Below are 15,859 nucleotides of genomic sequence, written 5' to 3' on the forward strand. Positions count from 1 at the left end.
AGACTACTATATAACTGGCATATTTTAAAGTTGCTTTTTAAAAAAAATAGCTACAAATCATCTTCAAAGATGAAAAATTCTTATAATAGGTAAGCTAATATCTGGACACAATAAAATAGATGACACATTGCACAAAGCGTTTAAATTTCATATTCAAATACTGTTATCATTCGTATACAGAAATCACCTTAGCATTGTGCATATTGCAAATTGGTTTTCAGAAGCACTTCCACCAAATAAGGTTTTACCTTTAAGATACTGGCGATGTGTTCCACTCCCCGCCAGGTCAAACTGCATCCCGTAAAATCTACTGATCTGACACAAGCTGAATTCTTTATACTTTCACAGATTACTGGAAATAAAAACTACTGTCAGTATTTAAATAGCTAGCTAAGACTGCAACTTAAATAGTTTAAAATTAAACATATCGTTCAAAAATTCTACATACACTATTTCACAATTTTAGATCTTATCCTGCATTCATGCATATAAATGAATATTATGCCAGGAAACCAGAAGTATCTAGTTTTATATGCAGTATGTTATTTTAATTTAATTGAAGAGGAGCTCTAACACTGCTAGTTTATAATCAGGGCCAATATGTTCAGGCCTCTGCTGAGGCCCGCAGCCTGGGAGAACACCCTCTCTCCTCAAATGCAGAAGCTGGAGCTATCTCCCATTAATCAATGAGTGATTCCGCACACGTTGGATAATGCACTTCCAATCCTCTTTATAGATCATTTGGAACGGATTTGTGTGCGGAACAAAAAATCCACCTCAAACGATTGATAAAGTGCATTGAAAGTGCATTATCCAACGTGTGCGGAATCAGCCAACGGGGAAACTTTCTGGAAACACTGGAGGGAGCAGAGCACGAAAGAATCATACACTGCCACCTCCTCAAGGTACTCCTTTCACTCAGTTCACAGGCCCCTGCAATACTGCAGCAGCTCTTTCTTGCTCCTTTTCATCTGCTGGATAAAAAAAAAGAATGCAAGAAAAATCCGTATTGTTCCTTGCAGCATAGCCATAATTGGGGTGTGGGGAGCATAGCTCATGTTACGATAAGGAGCAAAGAGTGATGTCACAGACAAGAAAAAAATCAGAAGATCAAGTACAGCAAAATAATCTAAGAGCCAGCATGGTATAGTAGTTAAAGTGTCAGACTAGGACCTGGAATAATCAGGTTTGAACCCCCACAACCCCATGGAAACTTGTTGGGTGACCTTGTGACAATCATACACTCTCTCAGCCTAAGCTATCTTGGTTGTTTTGAGGATAGAACAGAGAATGTAAGCCTCTTTGGGTCCTCATTGGGTAGAAAACGAGCACAAGAGTGGAAGGAGTTCACCTCAGGGCTGTTTGAAAGAAGTGTGCATCCAAACAACTAAGTTCCAGAACAGAATGCTTTTACTACTAGGTAAAGTAGAGCTAGATCTAAATATACTCTAACTAGAAGTTGATATACACATAACAACTCCTGGAAGGGTTAGTTAATAAACATGAGCACTACCAGTCACTTTTTCAACTGGAATACACACCTATGCAAAGCCATCTAGTATCACTTTATCTGTAAGATTTGAGTCCAGCGCCACCTTAGAGACCAGCAAGATTATCACGGTTTCAAGAGCTTTCAAGAGTCATATAAAAAGTTTGCAGCTCTTCTGAGGGACCATGGAATAAAGTACAAATGGTTATTCCCGGAAGGAATATGGTTCAGATATAAAGATCAGGCCTATAAGATATTATCAGAAGATCAACTAAAGGATTTTGAGAATAAAAACCCAGAACTCTGCTGCACCGAGAACGAAGAAAAGGAGGAGCCGGAGGGGGGGGAGGAGGAGGAGAGCACCGCAACAGCGGTTGCACAGAGAGAACTGCGTCCGGGACCTAGAAGGGGGAGGAAAGTTTAATCAGAATTTGAAATGTATATTCTCTGTATGATTAACCACTCCATCATTATTCTATGGAGCTATTTTTGTATTATGACAGTATGAAGGGAAACATTGAAGTGTAGTGTTTAGTGTTTGTAGTTCATTCCCCCCCCTTTTCCCTTTTTCTTTTTCTCTTTTTCCACCCCCCTTTGTCCCTTCCCTCTCCCCTTTCCTTGTGATAGTCTTGTGTAGTGCTGTGTAGTGTTTTGTAGTTATGAAAAATAAAAAAAAATAATAAAAAAAGAGCTTTCAAGAGTCAAAACTCCCTTCTTCAGAGCTCTGACTCTCAAAAGCTTATATCCTGAACATCTTGCTAGTCTCTAAGATGCCACTGGACTCAAATCCTGCTGTTCTACTTTTCCTCTTATTGCAGAAATCCACTATTACTAATTTCAACACTTCCAGCTACAATTCCAAAGACAGCACCTGATTCACTGTCTGCAAAGTAAGTGGAAATCATGGAAAATGAAGTTCATTAAATATAAGGGGTACAATGGAATAAACAACTTTCAAATATATGCAGATGGGTTTGAACTGGCTGAGAGACGAAGATCTTGGGGTTGTAGCAAACTGCTTGATGACAATGTCAACTCAGTGTGCAGCAGGGATGAAAAAGGTAAACTCTGCCCAGGATTACTAACAAAGGAATTGAAAATAAAATGGCCAGTATCATAAGGACTCTGTATAGATCAATGGTGTGGTCTGAGGACCAATTCTGATACTGCAAAAACGTTACACCAGAAGAAACTCAAGATATTAACAGAATATTGTCATTCTATTTCAAACTTGGAAAATAACTATACCGTGTCAAAGGACATGTGTGTATACATACATACATACACACACACACGCTTTTATAAATATACACTTTTTAGCCTAGATATATTTCCTTTGACACAGTATAGTTATTTTTCAAGTTTGATATATAGTTATTTTTTGATATACAGTTTTGATATATAGTTGTTTTTCAAGTTTTATATATATATAAAAATAAAAGAACAGGAGCTGTACATAAGCACATTATTTCATAGTTCAGTCTATTTTTCTTAAGGAAATCCAAGACTTACTTTCCAAGCCTCCGTCACCAACTGGCGAGTGTGCTAAAGACAGGCTTTCTAAAGATGACGTGTTCGCCAATCCCTTCAAAATAAAGAATGTATTTTTAACATTGATTCACAACATCAGTATTGCCTGAAAACACACATTAATTGCATTTAAATAATCTTACTTTTGCCAGTAATATTAAGTCTCTTTCCCTCAAAAGCAGCCCCTGAAGTTCAAATTTCTCAGGACATTTGATATCATCAGACAACCTTTGATCGATTTACATAATTGGCCAGACAAGTCTTTGGAGCGAATCACTGGAATTCTTCTTTTAGAATAAGTTCCCTGTCTTTCAGCACCTATTAGACAACATCAAACCAGACTACTTTCAACATTAAAAATAAAAATTATGCAATTTATGTATCACACAACACCAAATATTTCAGTAAACTGAAGCCAACGTTGTTAACATGGGATATTTATTTTGCCTACCACATATTCTTTTATTTTAAGTGAAATGATTTTTCATTTGTACCAACTACACAATGGCAAAAGGCATCCCAAACAGTCCTAAGCAGAGATCAAAGCACATGCATATTCCCTCCCAATTGCATTCACTGTTAGACTTATTAATATTAAAGAACAAGGAATTCTGAAAAACAGGAGAGGAAAAAACAGGAAAAAAATCAAAAATTCAAGAGAAAAGGAATTACTGCTCTTATTTACTTTTAGAATTGTAGTTCCAAAAAAATGACATTTTATTTAACACAGATCTGAGATACTCAAATGTTGGCGTTTACCTAAGGTCCCAGTTTGACTACCTCCAAGCGACATAAATTCTGTACAGTGGTTATAAATACTTTTTAAAAAGATGCTACAAAGCGACAGCACGCTATAACAGCTAGCCTAAGTATAATTAAGAGCATAAGGGTTTCTACCTGAGTCTCCATGCCCCTGATGGTGCAAGCTTCTTATGGCAATAGAAGTCAAAGTCTTGTTGTGTCTGATAGCATTCAGAAGGGGTGCCCAATCAGTAGCTTTGATACGATCTGCATTTATATCAAGAACACCATGAAGCTTTTTAGCCTTCACAGCTGATACAGGCACACACCCATGAAGTGCACAGAGATGCTCATAATAAGAGTAAAAATCCAAACTGCACAGTCTCCTTATTTTCACCGAATCTATCATTTCTAGAGTAGGCATCCAAACTAGAAGAAAAACAAAAACAATTAAATGTCATGTTATCTTACAGTCAGCACACAACACTTTTCACATGCTATACTGATTCATGAGAACCAGAACCTTGATCAGGATTTCTTTCCAAGACAGAACCCCGAGAGAAGCTTGGAGAAGGCTTCAGGCTGCTATTCTCCCTTCCCGTTTCTCTCTTAGGCAGAAGAACAAAGACACACTACATTTATCTGTGTGTGGAGCTTGGTTTTATCCCCAAAGGGTAAAAATCTTCAAATAGATGCAAAATTGCCTGGTTTTAGGTCTTAGGGCGAAGCTACAAGTGACAAATGACACTTGAACGGCAAGTGTATTTCTCCCTGTTCACTTGCGCTCCACTCAATCCACTTGCTGTTCAAGTGTCATTCGTCACTTGTAGCTTGGCCCTCAGTCTACTCTCTCCTCAAAATTCCATCAGAAATGAAATTATCTAGACATGGCTGTTATGCTTTAACTGCTGTACCTATACACAAAGAAGATTTCACAGTATTTTATTTATTGACTTCATTTAGACCCTCTTTCTCCCCAATGGGGGCCCAAAGCAGCTTGCATTATTCTTCTTTTATCCATTTCTTCCTCACAACAGTTTTGTGAAGTAGGCTAGGCTGAGTGTGTGTGACTGGCACATGGTCACATGCTTCCACAGCAGAGCAGTGATCTGAACCTGCCTCCTAGATACTAGTCCAAGATTTTGACATCACACCACCAGGTATGTTCCAGCTAGAAAGCAGCATTTATTTGAAGTATGTAGCTGCAATTGACCAAATTCCTCTCAGGGACAGAAAGTTAAATTTCAATGAAGGTCAGAGCATGAAAGCAATTAATTGTGATAGCTGTGAAAATATTACATTAAAATATTATTTCTAATTCTGAAAACAATGGAAAAGTTTTGAGGCCCTTTTATACATACCAACTGATTATTCTTCAATTATAGGTTCAACATGCTATCTAAACATAAAAATGGTGGAGTTTTTTCTTCACTTAAGCTACAGCATTCAAATTTCACCATGAGCATATTTTGGTCTGGTTGGATCCTGTAGAACTTGCAGGTCATTAATTAAAAAATATTCTATACAAGGCAAATAAATAGAATTAATGCTCCTCAATTAGACTTAGTAAGAATGCCAAAATACTTTTGCACTAAATAAAAACACAGACACACTGGCTTACAAACTTATCTCAAAATAAATGCAGTAACAACAATGTAATCTTGATCATAAAGCAATGCAAAAGCATTTCCATTATACAGAATGCCCAATTTTGAGCCTAGACACAAACAGGTACAGCCAGTCAGCCCAAGTGTAGCCAAAACCTATTCCCAGGCCATCCCCTTAAAAACAGCATATTGGTGTCAGCCACACATATGGGAATACTTCACCACCACCCACAACATGTGCTTAAACAAGGCGCTCCCCAGAAGTCTGTATAAATCCTGTGCTTAAATCAAAAAGAGTCCAGTAGCACCTTTAAGACTAACCAATTTTATTGTAGCATAAGCTTTTGAGAATCAAGTTCTCTTCGTCAGATGCCTGGTCAAAACTGGGCAGATACAGAAGAGGAGGGGATAAGAGAGAGAGAAAGAAGGGGACATATATCATAAGGGGACAGAATGCAATTAGCGTGGAGGCAATCAAAACATTCCTTTGCTTGGAAATGTAAACATCTCCTTTTCGTGTGCAGTCAGTTTGCCGTATTAGTTTGTAGCAGTGAAAGTATCCAATTCCTATGTAGTATAAGCCTTCGATAACCACAGCTCTCCCTGCCAGCTGCATCTGACAAAGAGAACTGTGGTCCCCGAAAGCCCACACCAGGCGTCACTGGGCTCCCCCAGATCACGCCTCTGTAAAGAGAATCTGTTACCTGTGATAATGTGATAACCATTCATAGTCCCTATTCAGTCCCAGCGTGACAGAGTCAAATTTGCATATGAATTCCAATTCAGCAGCCTCCCGTTGGATTTTGTTTTTGAAAGGTTTCTGTTGAACCACAGCGACCTTTAAGTCTTTGGTGGAAATGCAGGTCTCTCTGGGCAGAAAAGGACCTCTCTACAGACCCACGCTTAAGGGTACCACTTACCCTACCTGGAATGCAGTTCCCCCTCCCCGCTACGCATTCACAGGAAAAAGCAACACGGTACAAAACAGCACCGAGTATGTCTAGAAAAATGCAGCACTCAGGCCGACCGGGCCCTTCCCCACCAACCCACAAAAGGTTCCTGCAACCCCAGCCTAGGAAAGAACGGACCTGCAAAGAGGGGAAGACCAGCGGGTGCCAATCAGGGCGACCCTCGCGCACAAACGCCCCGCCTGCAGGAGCCGCGCGCGCCGCCGTTCCCTTGGTTTCCCGACCACTTCCCCGCGCACACCAACCGCTTCCCCCACGTGACCCACGAAGCGAGCTTTCTGATTGGTTCCCCTTACATAGCGGTTGGCTCCCGCGCCGCGTCCCTTCTTCGCCTTCCCCCGCCACAAACAAAATGGTTTTACCCGTTTCTCACAAGAGAGAGAGAGAGAGAGAGTGTGTGTGTGGGGGGGGGGGGGGGATCCCTCAGATGGCCGCAGTCAGTGCAAGGCAGCGAATGGGAAAGCTAAACGCACCGCCTTGCGAATCGTCTCGCGGGTGAAGCACGTTCACATTTTCACTGAAGCACAGTGAAAAGCTGTGGCTTTGGGCCACTGTGGGAGTTATTTGGCTCCTCGGTCAAATCTGAGTTCTTACTGCTCATTCCAAAATCCTACGCACTTCCTCCACCCCCCCCCCCCAATCACAAGTCTATTTCTAGCACAGGGTTGCCAACTCCCGGTTGGGAGATTTGGAGGCAGTGTTTGTTGAGGGGCGGGAACTGGGCAGGGATGCGATACCACGGAGAGCATCCTTCAAAAACGTCATCTTCCCCGGGGGAACTGATCTTTGTAGTCCGGAGATCGATCCGCTGAAATTCTGTGGAAATGCCAGGCTCCACTTGAAGATGGCAACTCTACCCCCAGGTTTATGAGATTGCTGCAGTAGGGTTGCCTATCCCGGGTTGTGAAATTCCTGGAGATCTGGGGGTGGATCCTGAGGCAGGTGGGGTTTGAGGAGGGACCTCAGTGGGATATAATGCTATTGAGTTCAACTTCCAAAGCTGCCGTTTCCTCCAAGGGAACTGATTTCTATAGTCTGGAGACTGGGGAGCGGTTGTAATTCCAGGAGGTTTCCAGGCCCCATCTGGTAGTGAGGAAAAAAGCAAGGCAAAGCCACACAGACTGTTGTACTGCAAAATATAATGTTTTTTACTTAATGTCGTTTCCCTTGTTCAGGCACAATCACAAGAAACCGCAGTTGTAAATATGCTGGAACCAGTTAATCGGGTCAAGGAGCGCCCAACCGTTAGGGACTGCTCCCGACGGGAGAATGGCAACGGGTTTGCCAGGCTAGGTTCCCCGTTTCGCTGAACGCACGCTTCTTCAAAAGCCTTCATGAATTTGCCAGTAAATTTACAATAACCGCTGAACAGGAACGAACCAAATCCTTTCTTTCATTCAATTAATGCATATGCTTCAATATCCTCGAATAAATTCTCTCTCTGGTAGTGACCTAGAGTTGCCAGGTCCCTCAGGCTCCAAACTGGAAGATGCGGGTGTCTTGGGGGTGCACTTGGCGGAGGGCACTCAACCAAGTGCGTGTGCATGCTCTGGACCCTGGCACAACAATGAAGGGTGCAGGAGCACACTCCAGAGATCCCTAGCCCATTCCCTGCACCTTCTCCCCCCCCCCACCAGCTAGATAAGAGGCAGTGGGGGGTAGCAGCCAGAGGACTGGGAACACTAGGGTGACCCTAGTCTGGGCCTATCAGCAGTGATCATGCAACTCACCTAGGATGGGCCAGCTCATCAGAGTGAACATCAGGGCCAGGTGATGTTTACCACACAAGTTGACCAAGCTGAACATAGTGGTAGCTGCTGCATGATTTGCTACTATGAGACTCACCTAGGTTGGACCAAGTCTGGCTTAGCAGCAGCAACCACACAACTCACCTGGGCAGTGAGTTTCCTTCTGTTCCAGTGGTGGAGGAGGCTACCTTGCATGCCTCATCTAACCAACCCAGAGGCCACGCCATGGTTAAGCCAGGCACTGTAGCCTCCCACCTGTGCTCATTTTCATCTGGGCCAATCTCCTCCCCTCCCCCCCCCCCTGCTTCTTGAGGCCCAAGAGGCCATCCTAGACCATTTGGGACTTTCATCTCACTACAGACTACCATTGGTTTCATCAAGAAGAGAAGCAAGTATGAGATAACAATTTTGGAAATAAATGCACTAAAAGTGTCTTGCCATGTTTCACAATTGAAAAATAGATCTCGTTCCTGCTTGCTTAGTAAGTTCTTTTTTTTAAGAATAAATTTTATTACGTAAATAAGGAAGAAAGTAAAACCAGGATCCACACGGATCCTCACGGATCCTATGGTTTTTTAAATAGGAAAAAAACAAATGAAACATCAAATCACATATCACAGCCAGGTCCACAGACTGAAATATAAAAAACACAGATCCAAAAATATTTGGCCCTGCCACAGTGAAAAAACGTGAATCTGAGACACGGATCCTCATGAATTCATATGATTTTTACATTGAAACAAAACAAAAAGGCTGTCATATTTTAGATCATGTCCCAGGCTACAGAGAGCAACAAAACAATCACGCATTCACGAATTCGTGGTACTGCCACGGCACAAAAACAAGCTAAAAAAGCACAGATCCTCAAGGATCCTCTTGATTTTTACATGGGGCCACCCAAAATACACCATACAATACTAGATCATGTCCAATGACACAAATGGGACCAGAAAAACCAGCCGTCCACTGCTTCGTGGCACCGCCACAGGGCAAAAACATGGCTCAAAAGGACAGATCCTCTCAGACAGTCTTGATTTTTACATGGGGCCACCCAAAATCCACCACACGATCCCAGATCATGTCCATTGCCACAAATGGGACCCAAAGATTAAGATGTCCACCCCTTCGTGGCATAGCCACAGGGCAAAAACTTGGTTCAAAAGCACGGATCCTCACGGATCCTCTTGATTTTTAAATGGGGCCATGCAAAATCCACCATACAATACTAGATCAGGTCCATTGCCACAAATGGGACCCAAAAATTCAGCCATCCACCTCTTCGTGGCACCACCATGAAGCAAAAACGTGCTAAAAAGCCACGGATCCTCATGGATCCTCTTGATTTTTACATGGGGTCATCCAAAGTACACCATACAATACTCAATCATGTCCATTGCCAAAAATGGGACGCAAAGATTAAGCTGTCCACCACTTCGTGGCACCGCCACGGGGCAAAAACATGGCTCAAAAGCACGGATCCTCAAGGATCCTCTTGATTTTTACATGGGGCCACCCAAAATACACCATACAATACTAGATCATGCCCAATGACACAAATGGGAACAGAAAAACCAGCCGTCCACCGCTTCGTGGCACTGCCTCTGGTCAAAAACATGGTTCAAAAGCACGGATCCTCACGGATCCTCTTGATTTTTAAATGGGGCCATGCAAAATCCACCATACAATACAAGAACAGGTCCATTGCCACAAATGAGACCCAAAGATTCAGCCATCCACCTCTTCTTGGCACCACCACGGGGCAAAAACATGGCTCAAAAGCACGGATCCTCAAGGATCGTCTTGATTTTTAAATGGGGCCACACAAAATCCACCATATAATACTAGATCAAGTCCATTGCCACGAATGGGACCCAAAAATTCAGCCATCCACCTCTTCGTGGCACCACCACAGGGCAAAAACATGGCTCAAAAGCACGGATCCTCAAGGGTTCACTTGATTTTTACATGGGGCCACCCAAAATCCACCATAGACTCCCAGATCATGTCCATTGCCACAAATGGGACCCAAAAGTTCAGCCATCCACCGCTTCGTGGCACCGCCACAAAGCAAAAACATGCTAAAAAGGCACGGATCCTCATGGAACCTCTTGATTTTTACACGGGGCCTCCCAAAATCCACCCTACAATCTCAGATCATGTCCATTGCCACAAATGGCAACCCAAAATTCAGCCTTTCAGTGCTTCGTGGCACTGCCATGGCACAAAAAGCACAGATCCTCATGGATCCTCTTGATTTTTACATGGGGCCACCCAAAATCCACCACACGATCCCAGATCATGTCCATTGCCACAAATGGCACCCCAAAATTCTGCCATTCACTGCTTCGTGGCACTGCCATGACACATAAACATGCATAAAAAGTATGGATCCTCATGAATTTTACACGAGGACACACAAAATCCACCATAAAATTCCAAATCATGTCCATTGCCTCAAATAGTATGAAAAAAATCAGCAATCCACTGCTTCGTGGAACCACCACAGAGCAAAAACTTGTTTCAAAAACATGAATCCTGATGCATCCCCTTGATTTTTACATGGGGCCACCCAAAATCCACCATACAGTCCAAGATCATGTCCACTGCCACAAATGGAACGCAAAAATTGATCACTCCACTGCATTGTGGCATCACAGTGCAAAAAGTTGCTTCAAAATCATACGTCATCAAGGATCCGATTGATTTTTTCACAGGGCCACCCAAAATCCACCATATAATCCCAGATCATGACCATTTCCATAAATGACACCAAAAAATTGAGCCACCAACCACTTCATGGCATGGCCATGGAGCAAAAACAAGCATAAAAAGCACGGATCCCCGTGGATCCTCCTGATTTTTACATGAGGCCAACCAAAATCCACCATACAATCCCAGATAATGTCGATTGCCACAACTGGCAGCAAAAAATTAAGCCATTCACTGCTTTGTAGCACTGCCACAGCACGAAACATGATTCAAAAGGATGGATCCTCTTGAATTTTACATGAGACCACCCAAAATCCACCATACAGTCCAAGATCATAATCATTGCCACAAAAAATCAAGCCATCTACTTCTTTGTAGCATGGCTTGTGTTATTGCATGTTTTTCCAGCAACTGTGTTCTTTGAGAAAGAGTTTGGAAACGGATATAATGGTGATCTGGACCTTCCGTTAGAAGAATGATGTCACAGAATTATCAATGTACACCTAAAGAATACACGCAAAGGTCTACTTGTGATCTGTGAACTACACAGTTTATTGGAACCAAATCTTGGACTATACCCAACTCCAGTTGGAATATAAGGCGAGCTTGTATGAAATAATTAATGTGTACATGGTGCTAGGAAGCATTTGCACTTTAATACCTGTTGCAATATTAATAGAGCACTTGAAGCACTGGACACTTTATGTATGGACTTTGGAGCATATATGACGCCTGCAAAATAATTTTTCCTAGAACTGGTTACATGTATAGTTCTGTTAAATTATGCAATTACTGTAAATAAAATAGGGAGACATTGTTATTGCACGGGAAATTGTGTTTTGTTGCTGCCATACTTACCGTGTTGCTCCATATTTTGTGCTAATCTACTTCTTTGTGGCACTGCCACGGTGCAAAAAGTTAATTCAAAAGCACGGATCCTCATGGATCCTCTTGATTTTTACATGGGGCCACCCAAAATCCACCATACACTCCCAGATCACATCCATTGCCAGAAATGGAATCCAAAAATTAAGCCATCCATTGCTTTGTGGCACCGCCACAGTGCAAAACATGATTCAATAGCACGGATCCTCATGGATCCTCCTGATTTTTCCATGGGGCCACCCAAAATCCACCATACACTCCCAGATCACGTCCATTGCCAGAAATGGAACTCAAAAATTTAGCCATCTATCCCTTTGTGGCACCGCCACGGCAGAAAAAGTTAATTCAAAAGCACGGATCTTCATGGATCCTCTTGATTTTTACATGGGGCCATCCAAAATGCACCATACACTCCCAGATCATGTCCATTGCCACAAATGGAACCAAAAATTTCAGCCATCCACTGCTTTGTGGCACTGCCACGGTGCAAAACATGAATCAAAAGCACAGATCCTCATGGATCCTCTTGATTTTTCCATGGGGCCTCCCAAAATCCACCATACAGTCCAAGATCATGTCCATTGCCACAAATGGAAGCAAAAAATCCAGCCATCCACAGCTTTCTGGTACCTCCATGGGACAAAAACATGGTTCAAAAGCACAGATCCTCATGGATCTTCTTGATTTTTACATGGGGCCACCCAAAGTCCGCCATACAATCCGAGATCATGTCCATTGCCAGAAATATTATAAAAAAAATCAGTCATACACCACTTCGTGGCATCGCCACGGAACAAAAACATGGTTCAAAAGCATGGATTCTCATGGATGCTCTTGATTTTTACATGGGGCGCCCCAAAATCCACCATACAATCCCATATAATGTCTCTTGCCACAAATGGAACCAAAAAAATCAGGCACCCACCACCACCACGGGTCAAAAACATGCTTAAAAACCACGGATCCTCATGGATCCTCTTGATTTTTACAGTGGGCCACCAAAAATCCACCATATAATCAATGTCATGTCAAACAAGATAGTGATGGTCAGACAGTCCTCTTGGCTGAACTGACTCTTCTCTATCCCTGTGTTGCTCTCCAAGAGCCATATACTGAGGGTGGCCTGCTACTCCACCAAACACTTGAGCATGGCATGGGTGAAGTTAAACATGTGCTAAGATCGTTGATCCGGTGATACTTCAGCATGCCTGCCAGGTCTGCTTTTGGAGCAGTTGGTGAGTAGCTTTCACACTACATGAGATGTATGATCTGCAGGCATCTCATGATGAGACACTGGAATTCACGAGTTGGAGAGTCTGGTCAAGGTTCCTCAGAACAATCCAGACCCAGTGTGTCCTTCATTACAAGGTGACGTTTGTGGGCCACACAGTAAATATGCTTATAGCCCACTTGGTCTGCCACTGTCAGGATGATTTTGCCACCACTGGTCACCATGAATCCTGTGGTGACATTCTTACCCATTGAACTAATTGCCACCTTGATGGTGGCAGCAATGTTTTCTGCAATGTGCAATGCAGCATGGAGCAAAGCCTTGCAGTATCTGACCTAGTGCCCCTCCATCTCACCTTGCCTGATGCTGGTTAGGTGGGTAAGCACAGAAAAAAAATAGAGACAATCCAGATCCAGAATTCAGGGATCCCAGAAAAATCAAATTCGCCAAATCTGGGAAACATTCTCTGATCCAGTTCAGACAGATCAGAGAAAATCTCAGTTAATTTGGCAATTTTCCCCTATCTGGGGGGGCTATCCAAGGGGTGGGTGGGTGGCATTTCAAACAAACTTCACCAAATTTGCAGGGAACCTACTTCTGTCACCCAAGTTTAATACATTGGATTCATGTTTTATGGCTTTGGTGGTAACACAGAGTACTGGAGCCAGTATTTGTGGTGTGGTCTGCAGCCATGGGCCAGGGGCATGATGAAGGATTTGATGGTGAGTTTTGGATGACCCCTGTAAAAATCTAGGGTATCCACGAGAATTCATGCCTAGGAACCAAGTTTGGAAGGGATCATATGGTGACTTTAAGGTGACCGTAAGTACAAATACACAAGATCCATGGGGATCCATGCTTTCCAACCAAGTTTTTGCACCATGGCGCTGTGGCAAAAAAGTGGGTCAGTGATTTTTGTGGTTCAACCTGTGGCTATAAACATAATATGTATTGAATGGTGAATTTTTGCTGACTCCATATAAATATCCACAAAATTCATGAGGCTCACTGCTTTCAAACCATGTTTTTGTGGCATGGTAGCGCCACAAAGTGGTGAATGGATGATGTTTGTGGTTTAGTCTGAGTCTACAGGCATGATATGGTATTGTATGCTCAATTTTGGGTGATCCAGTGTAAAATTCAGAGGATCCATGGCTGGGAACCACCTTTTGCAGTGTGGTGGTGCCCTCAAATAGGGAGTGGGAGATTTTTGTGGTTCAGTTTGTGGGTATGGATATGGTATTAGATTGTATGGTGAGTTTGGGGGATCTCATGTAAAAATCCAGAGGCTCCATGAGGATCCATCCTTTCCAACCACGTTTTTGCAATGTGGCACAGCCAAAAAGTAATGGGTGAGTACTTCTGGGGTTCAGTCTGTGGCTCTGAACATGTTATGTGATTGGGTGACCCCATATAAAAATCCACAATATCCACGAGGATACATGCATTCCGATGTGGGATTTGAGGCACAATGGTGCGATCAAGAGGTGGATGGATTATTTTTGAGGTTCAGTCTGCGGCTACGGACATGTTTTGGGATTGCATGCTGAGTTTTGGGTGAGCTCGTATAAAAAGGCATAGGATGCATAAGGATCTGTGCTTTTGGAACAGGTTTTTGCGCCATAGCGGTGCCACGAAGCAATGGGTGTCTGATTCTTTTGTGCCATTTGTGGCCATGGACATGATCTGGGATTGTATGGTGGATTGTGGGTGGCCCCATGTAAAAATCAAGAAGATCCATGAGGATCCATAGGTTTTATGTTTTTGCACCGCGGCGGTGCTACAAAGCTGTGGGTGGCTGAATTTTGGTCCCATTTGGGCATTAGACATGATCTGGGATTGTATGGTAGATCTTGAATGACTCCATGTAAAAACCAAGGGAACTGTAAAAACTAGAGTTCATATTGCAAATTACAACGGTGAACGGTGCACCAGAGAATTTCATACGGAAATCAGCTTATACTTTATAGATAATAGTGAAACTTTCAACTGTGTTACTCATGAAAAACTATGGATGGTGTTAAAAAGGAAAAGGGTATATGCAACCAGTACTCCACACAAGAGAGTACTGTTAGGACAGAACATGGTGAAACAGAATGACTTCCAATTGGGAAAGGGGTCAGACAAGGGTGTATATAAAATCTCCCTAATCTGTACAACCTATATGCAAAAGATACCATAAGAAAAACTGGATTATTACCAAAGGTTGAATTTTCTGTTTCAAAAGCTACTAATCCGTATAGACGAAAGATAGGGAATTTCTATGACCCCTATTCTAAAAGACCTATGTATGAGCATTTAATGGAATTGACCTTTCGCAAAGAAGAGGAAAGCTTTTTCTTGTAAGCAAATTCCTTCTAACACAGTTTCAAACACGGTAGTTAAGTAAAGTTAGAAAGCCCTATTGCAAGGACAGTATCTCTCGTTTTGACTTTGTATTCAAGAATTTACCTTGGATAAGTGCTGTAATGATTTCAAATAAATGTGTGCATGTATCTTCAAATGCTTGGTGTGAGATAGGTGAAGAGTGGGGGTGAAAGAGAGGGATATGATTGATTGATGACTGAGCATGTTTGTGGAAGATCATTCAGTCAGGGAAAGAGAGGCTAGCTGCGTGCTGCCTGAGCAGGTTTAATATTTCTGTGAATAATAGTTAAAAGAAAGCATGTCTGTAAGAGAAATACTGAGCCAGAGAAAGAGGCTAACTGTGTGCTGCCTGAGTAACTTTAACCACGTCTGTGAGAGAACTATTGAGTCAGAGAAAGAGGCTAACTGTGTGCTGCCTGAGTAGCTAAGCAAATCTGTGAGAGAAATATTGAGTCAGAGAAAGAGGCTGTGTGTGAAGCCTTAGAAGAGATCTGTGTGAATGAGTTTAAATGAAGTAACTTTAAGAACCAAGATCTACTTTATGACACTGATACGCTTCTTGAAAAAATAAGAGTTTATTTTGT

The 15,859-nt window shown here is 42.5% G+C and overlaps 1 protein-coding gene across 1 annotated transcript in view; it reads right to left on the minus strand.

The window, feature by feature from the left end:
* LOC129324437 (centrosomal protein of 78 kDa-like) overlaps nt 1-4,183 on the minus strand; it is a 30,054-nt gene extending 25,871 nt beyond the window's left edge. Inside the window, 5 exon segments of the mRNA XM_054971696.1 lie at nt 249-352; nt 3,002-3,074; nt 3,163-3,215; nt 3,218-3,337; nt 3,917-4,183. Of these exon segments, the coding sequence (XP_054827671.1) occupies nt 249-352; nt 3,002-3,074; nt 3,163-3,215; nt 3,218-3,337; nt 3,917-4,169 (603 nt within the window). The 5' untranslated portion in view covers nt 4,170-4,183.
* Between the last annotated feature and the right edge of the window lie 11,676 nt (nt 4,184-15,859).

Source organism: Eublepharis macularius, chromosome 2, assembly GCF_028583425.1.
Source record: "Eublepharis macularius isolate TG4126 chromosome 2, MPM_Emac_v1.0, whole genome shotgun sequence".
Taxonomy (NCBI): domain Eukaryota; kingdom Metazoa; phylum Chordata; class Lepidosauria; order Squamata; family Eublepharidae; genus Eublepharis; species Eublepharis macularius.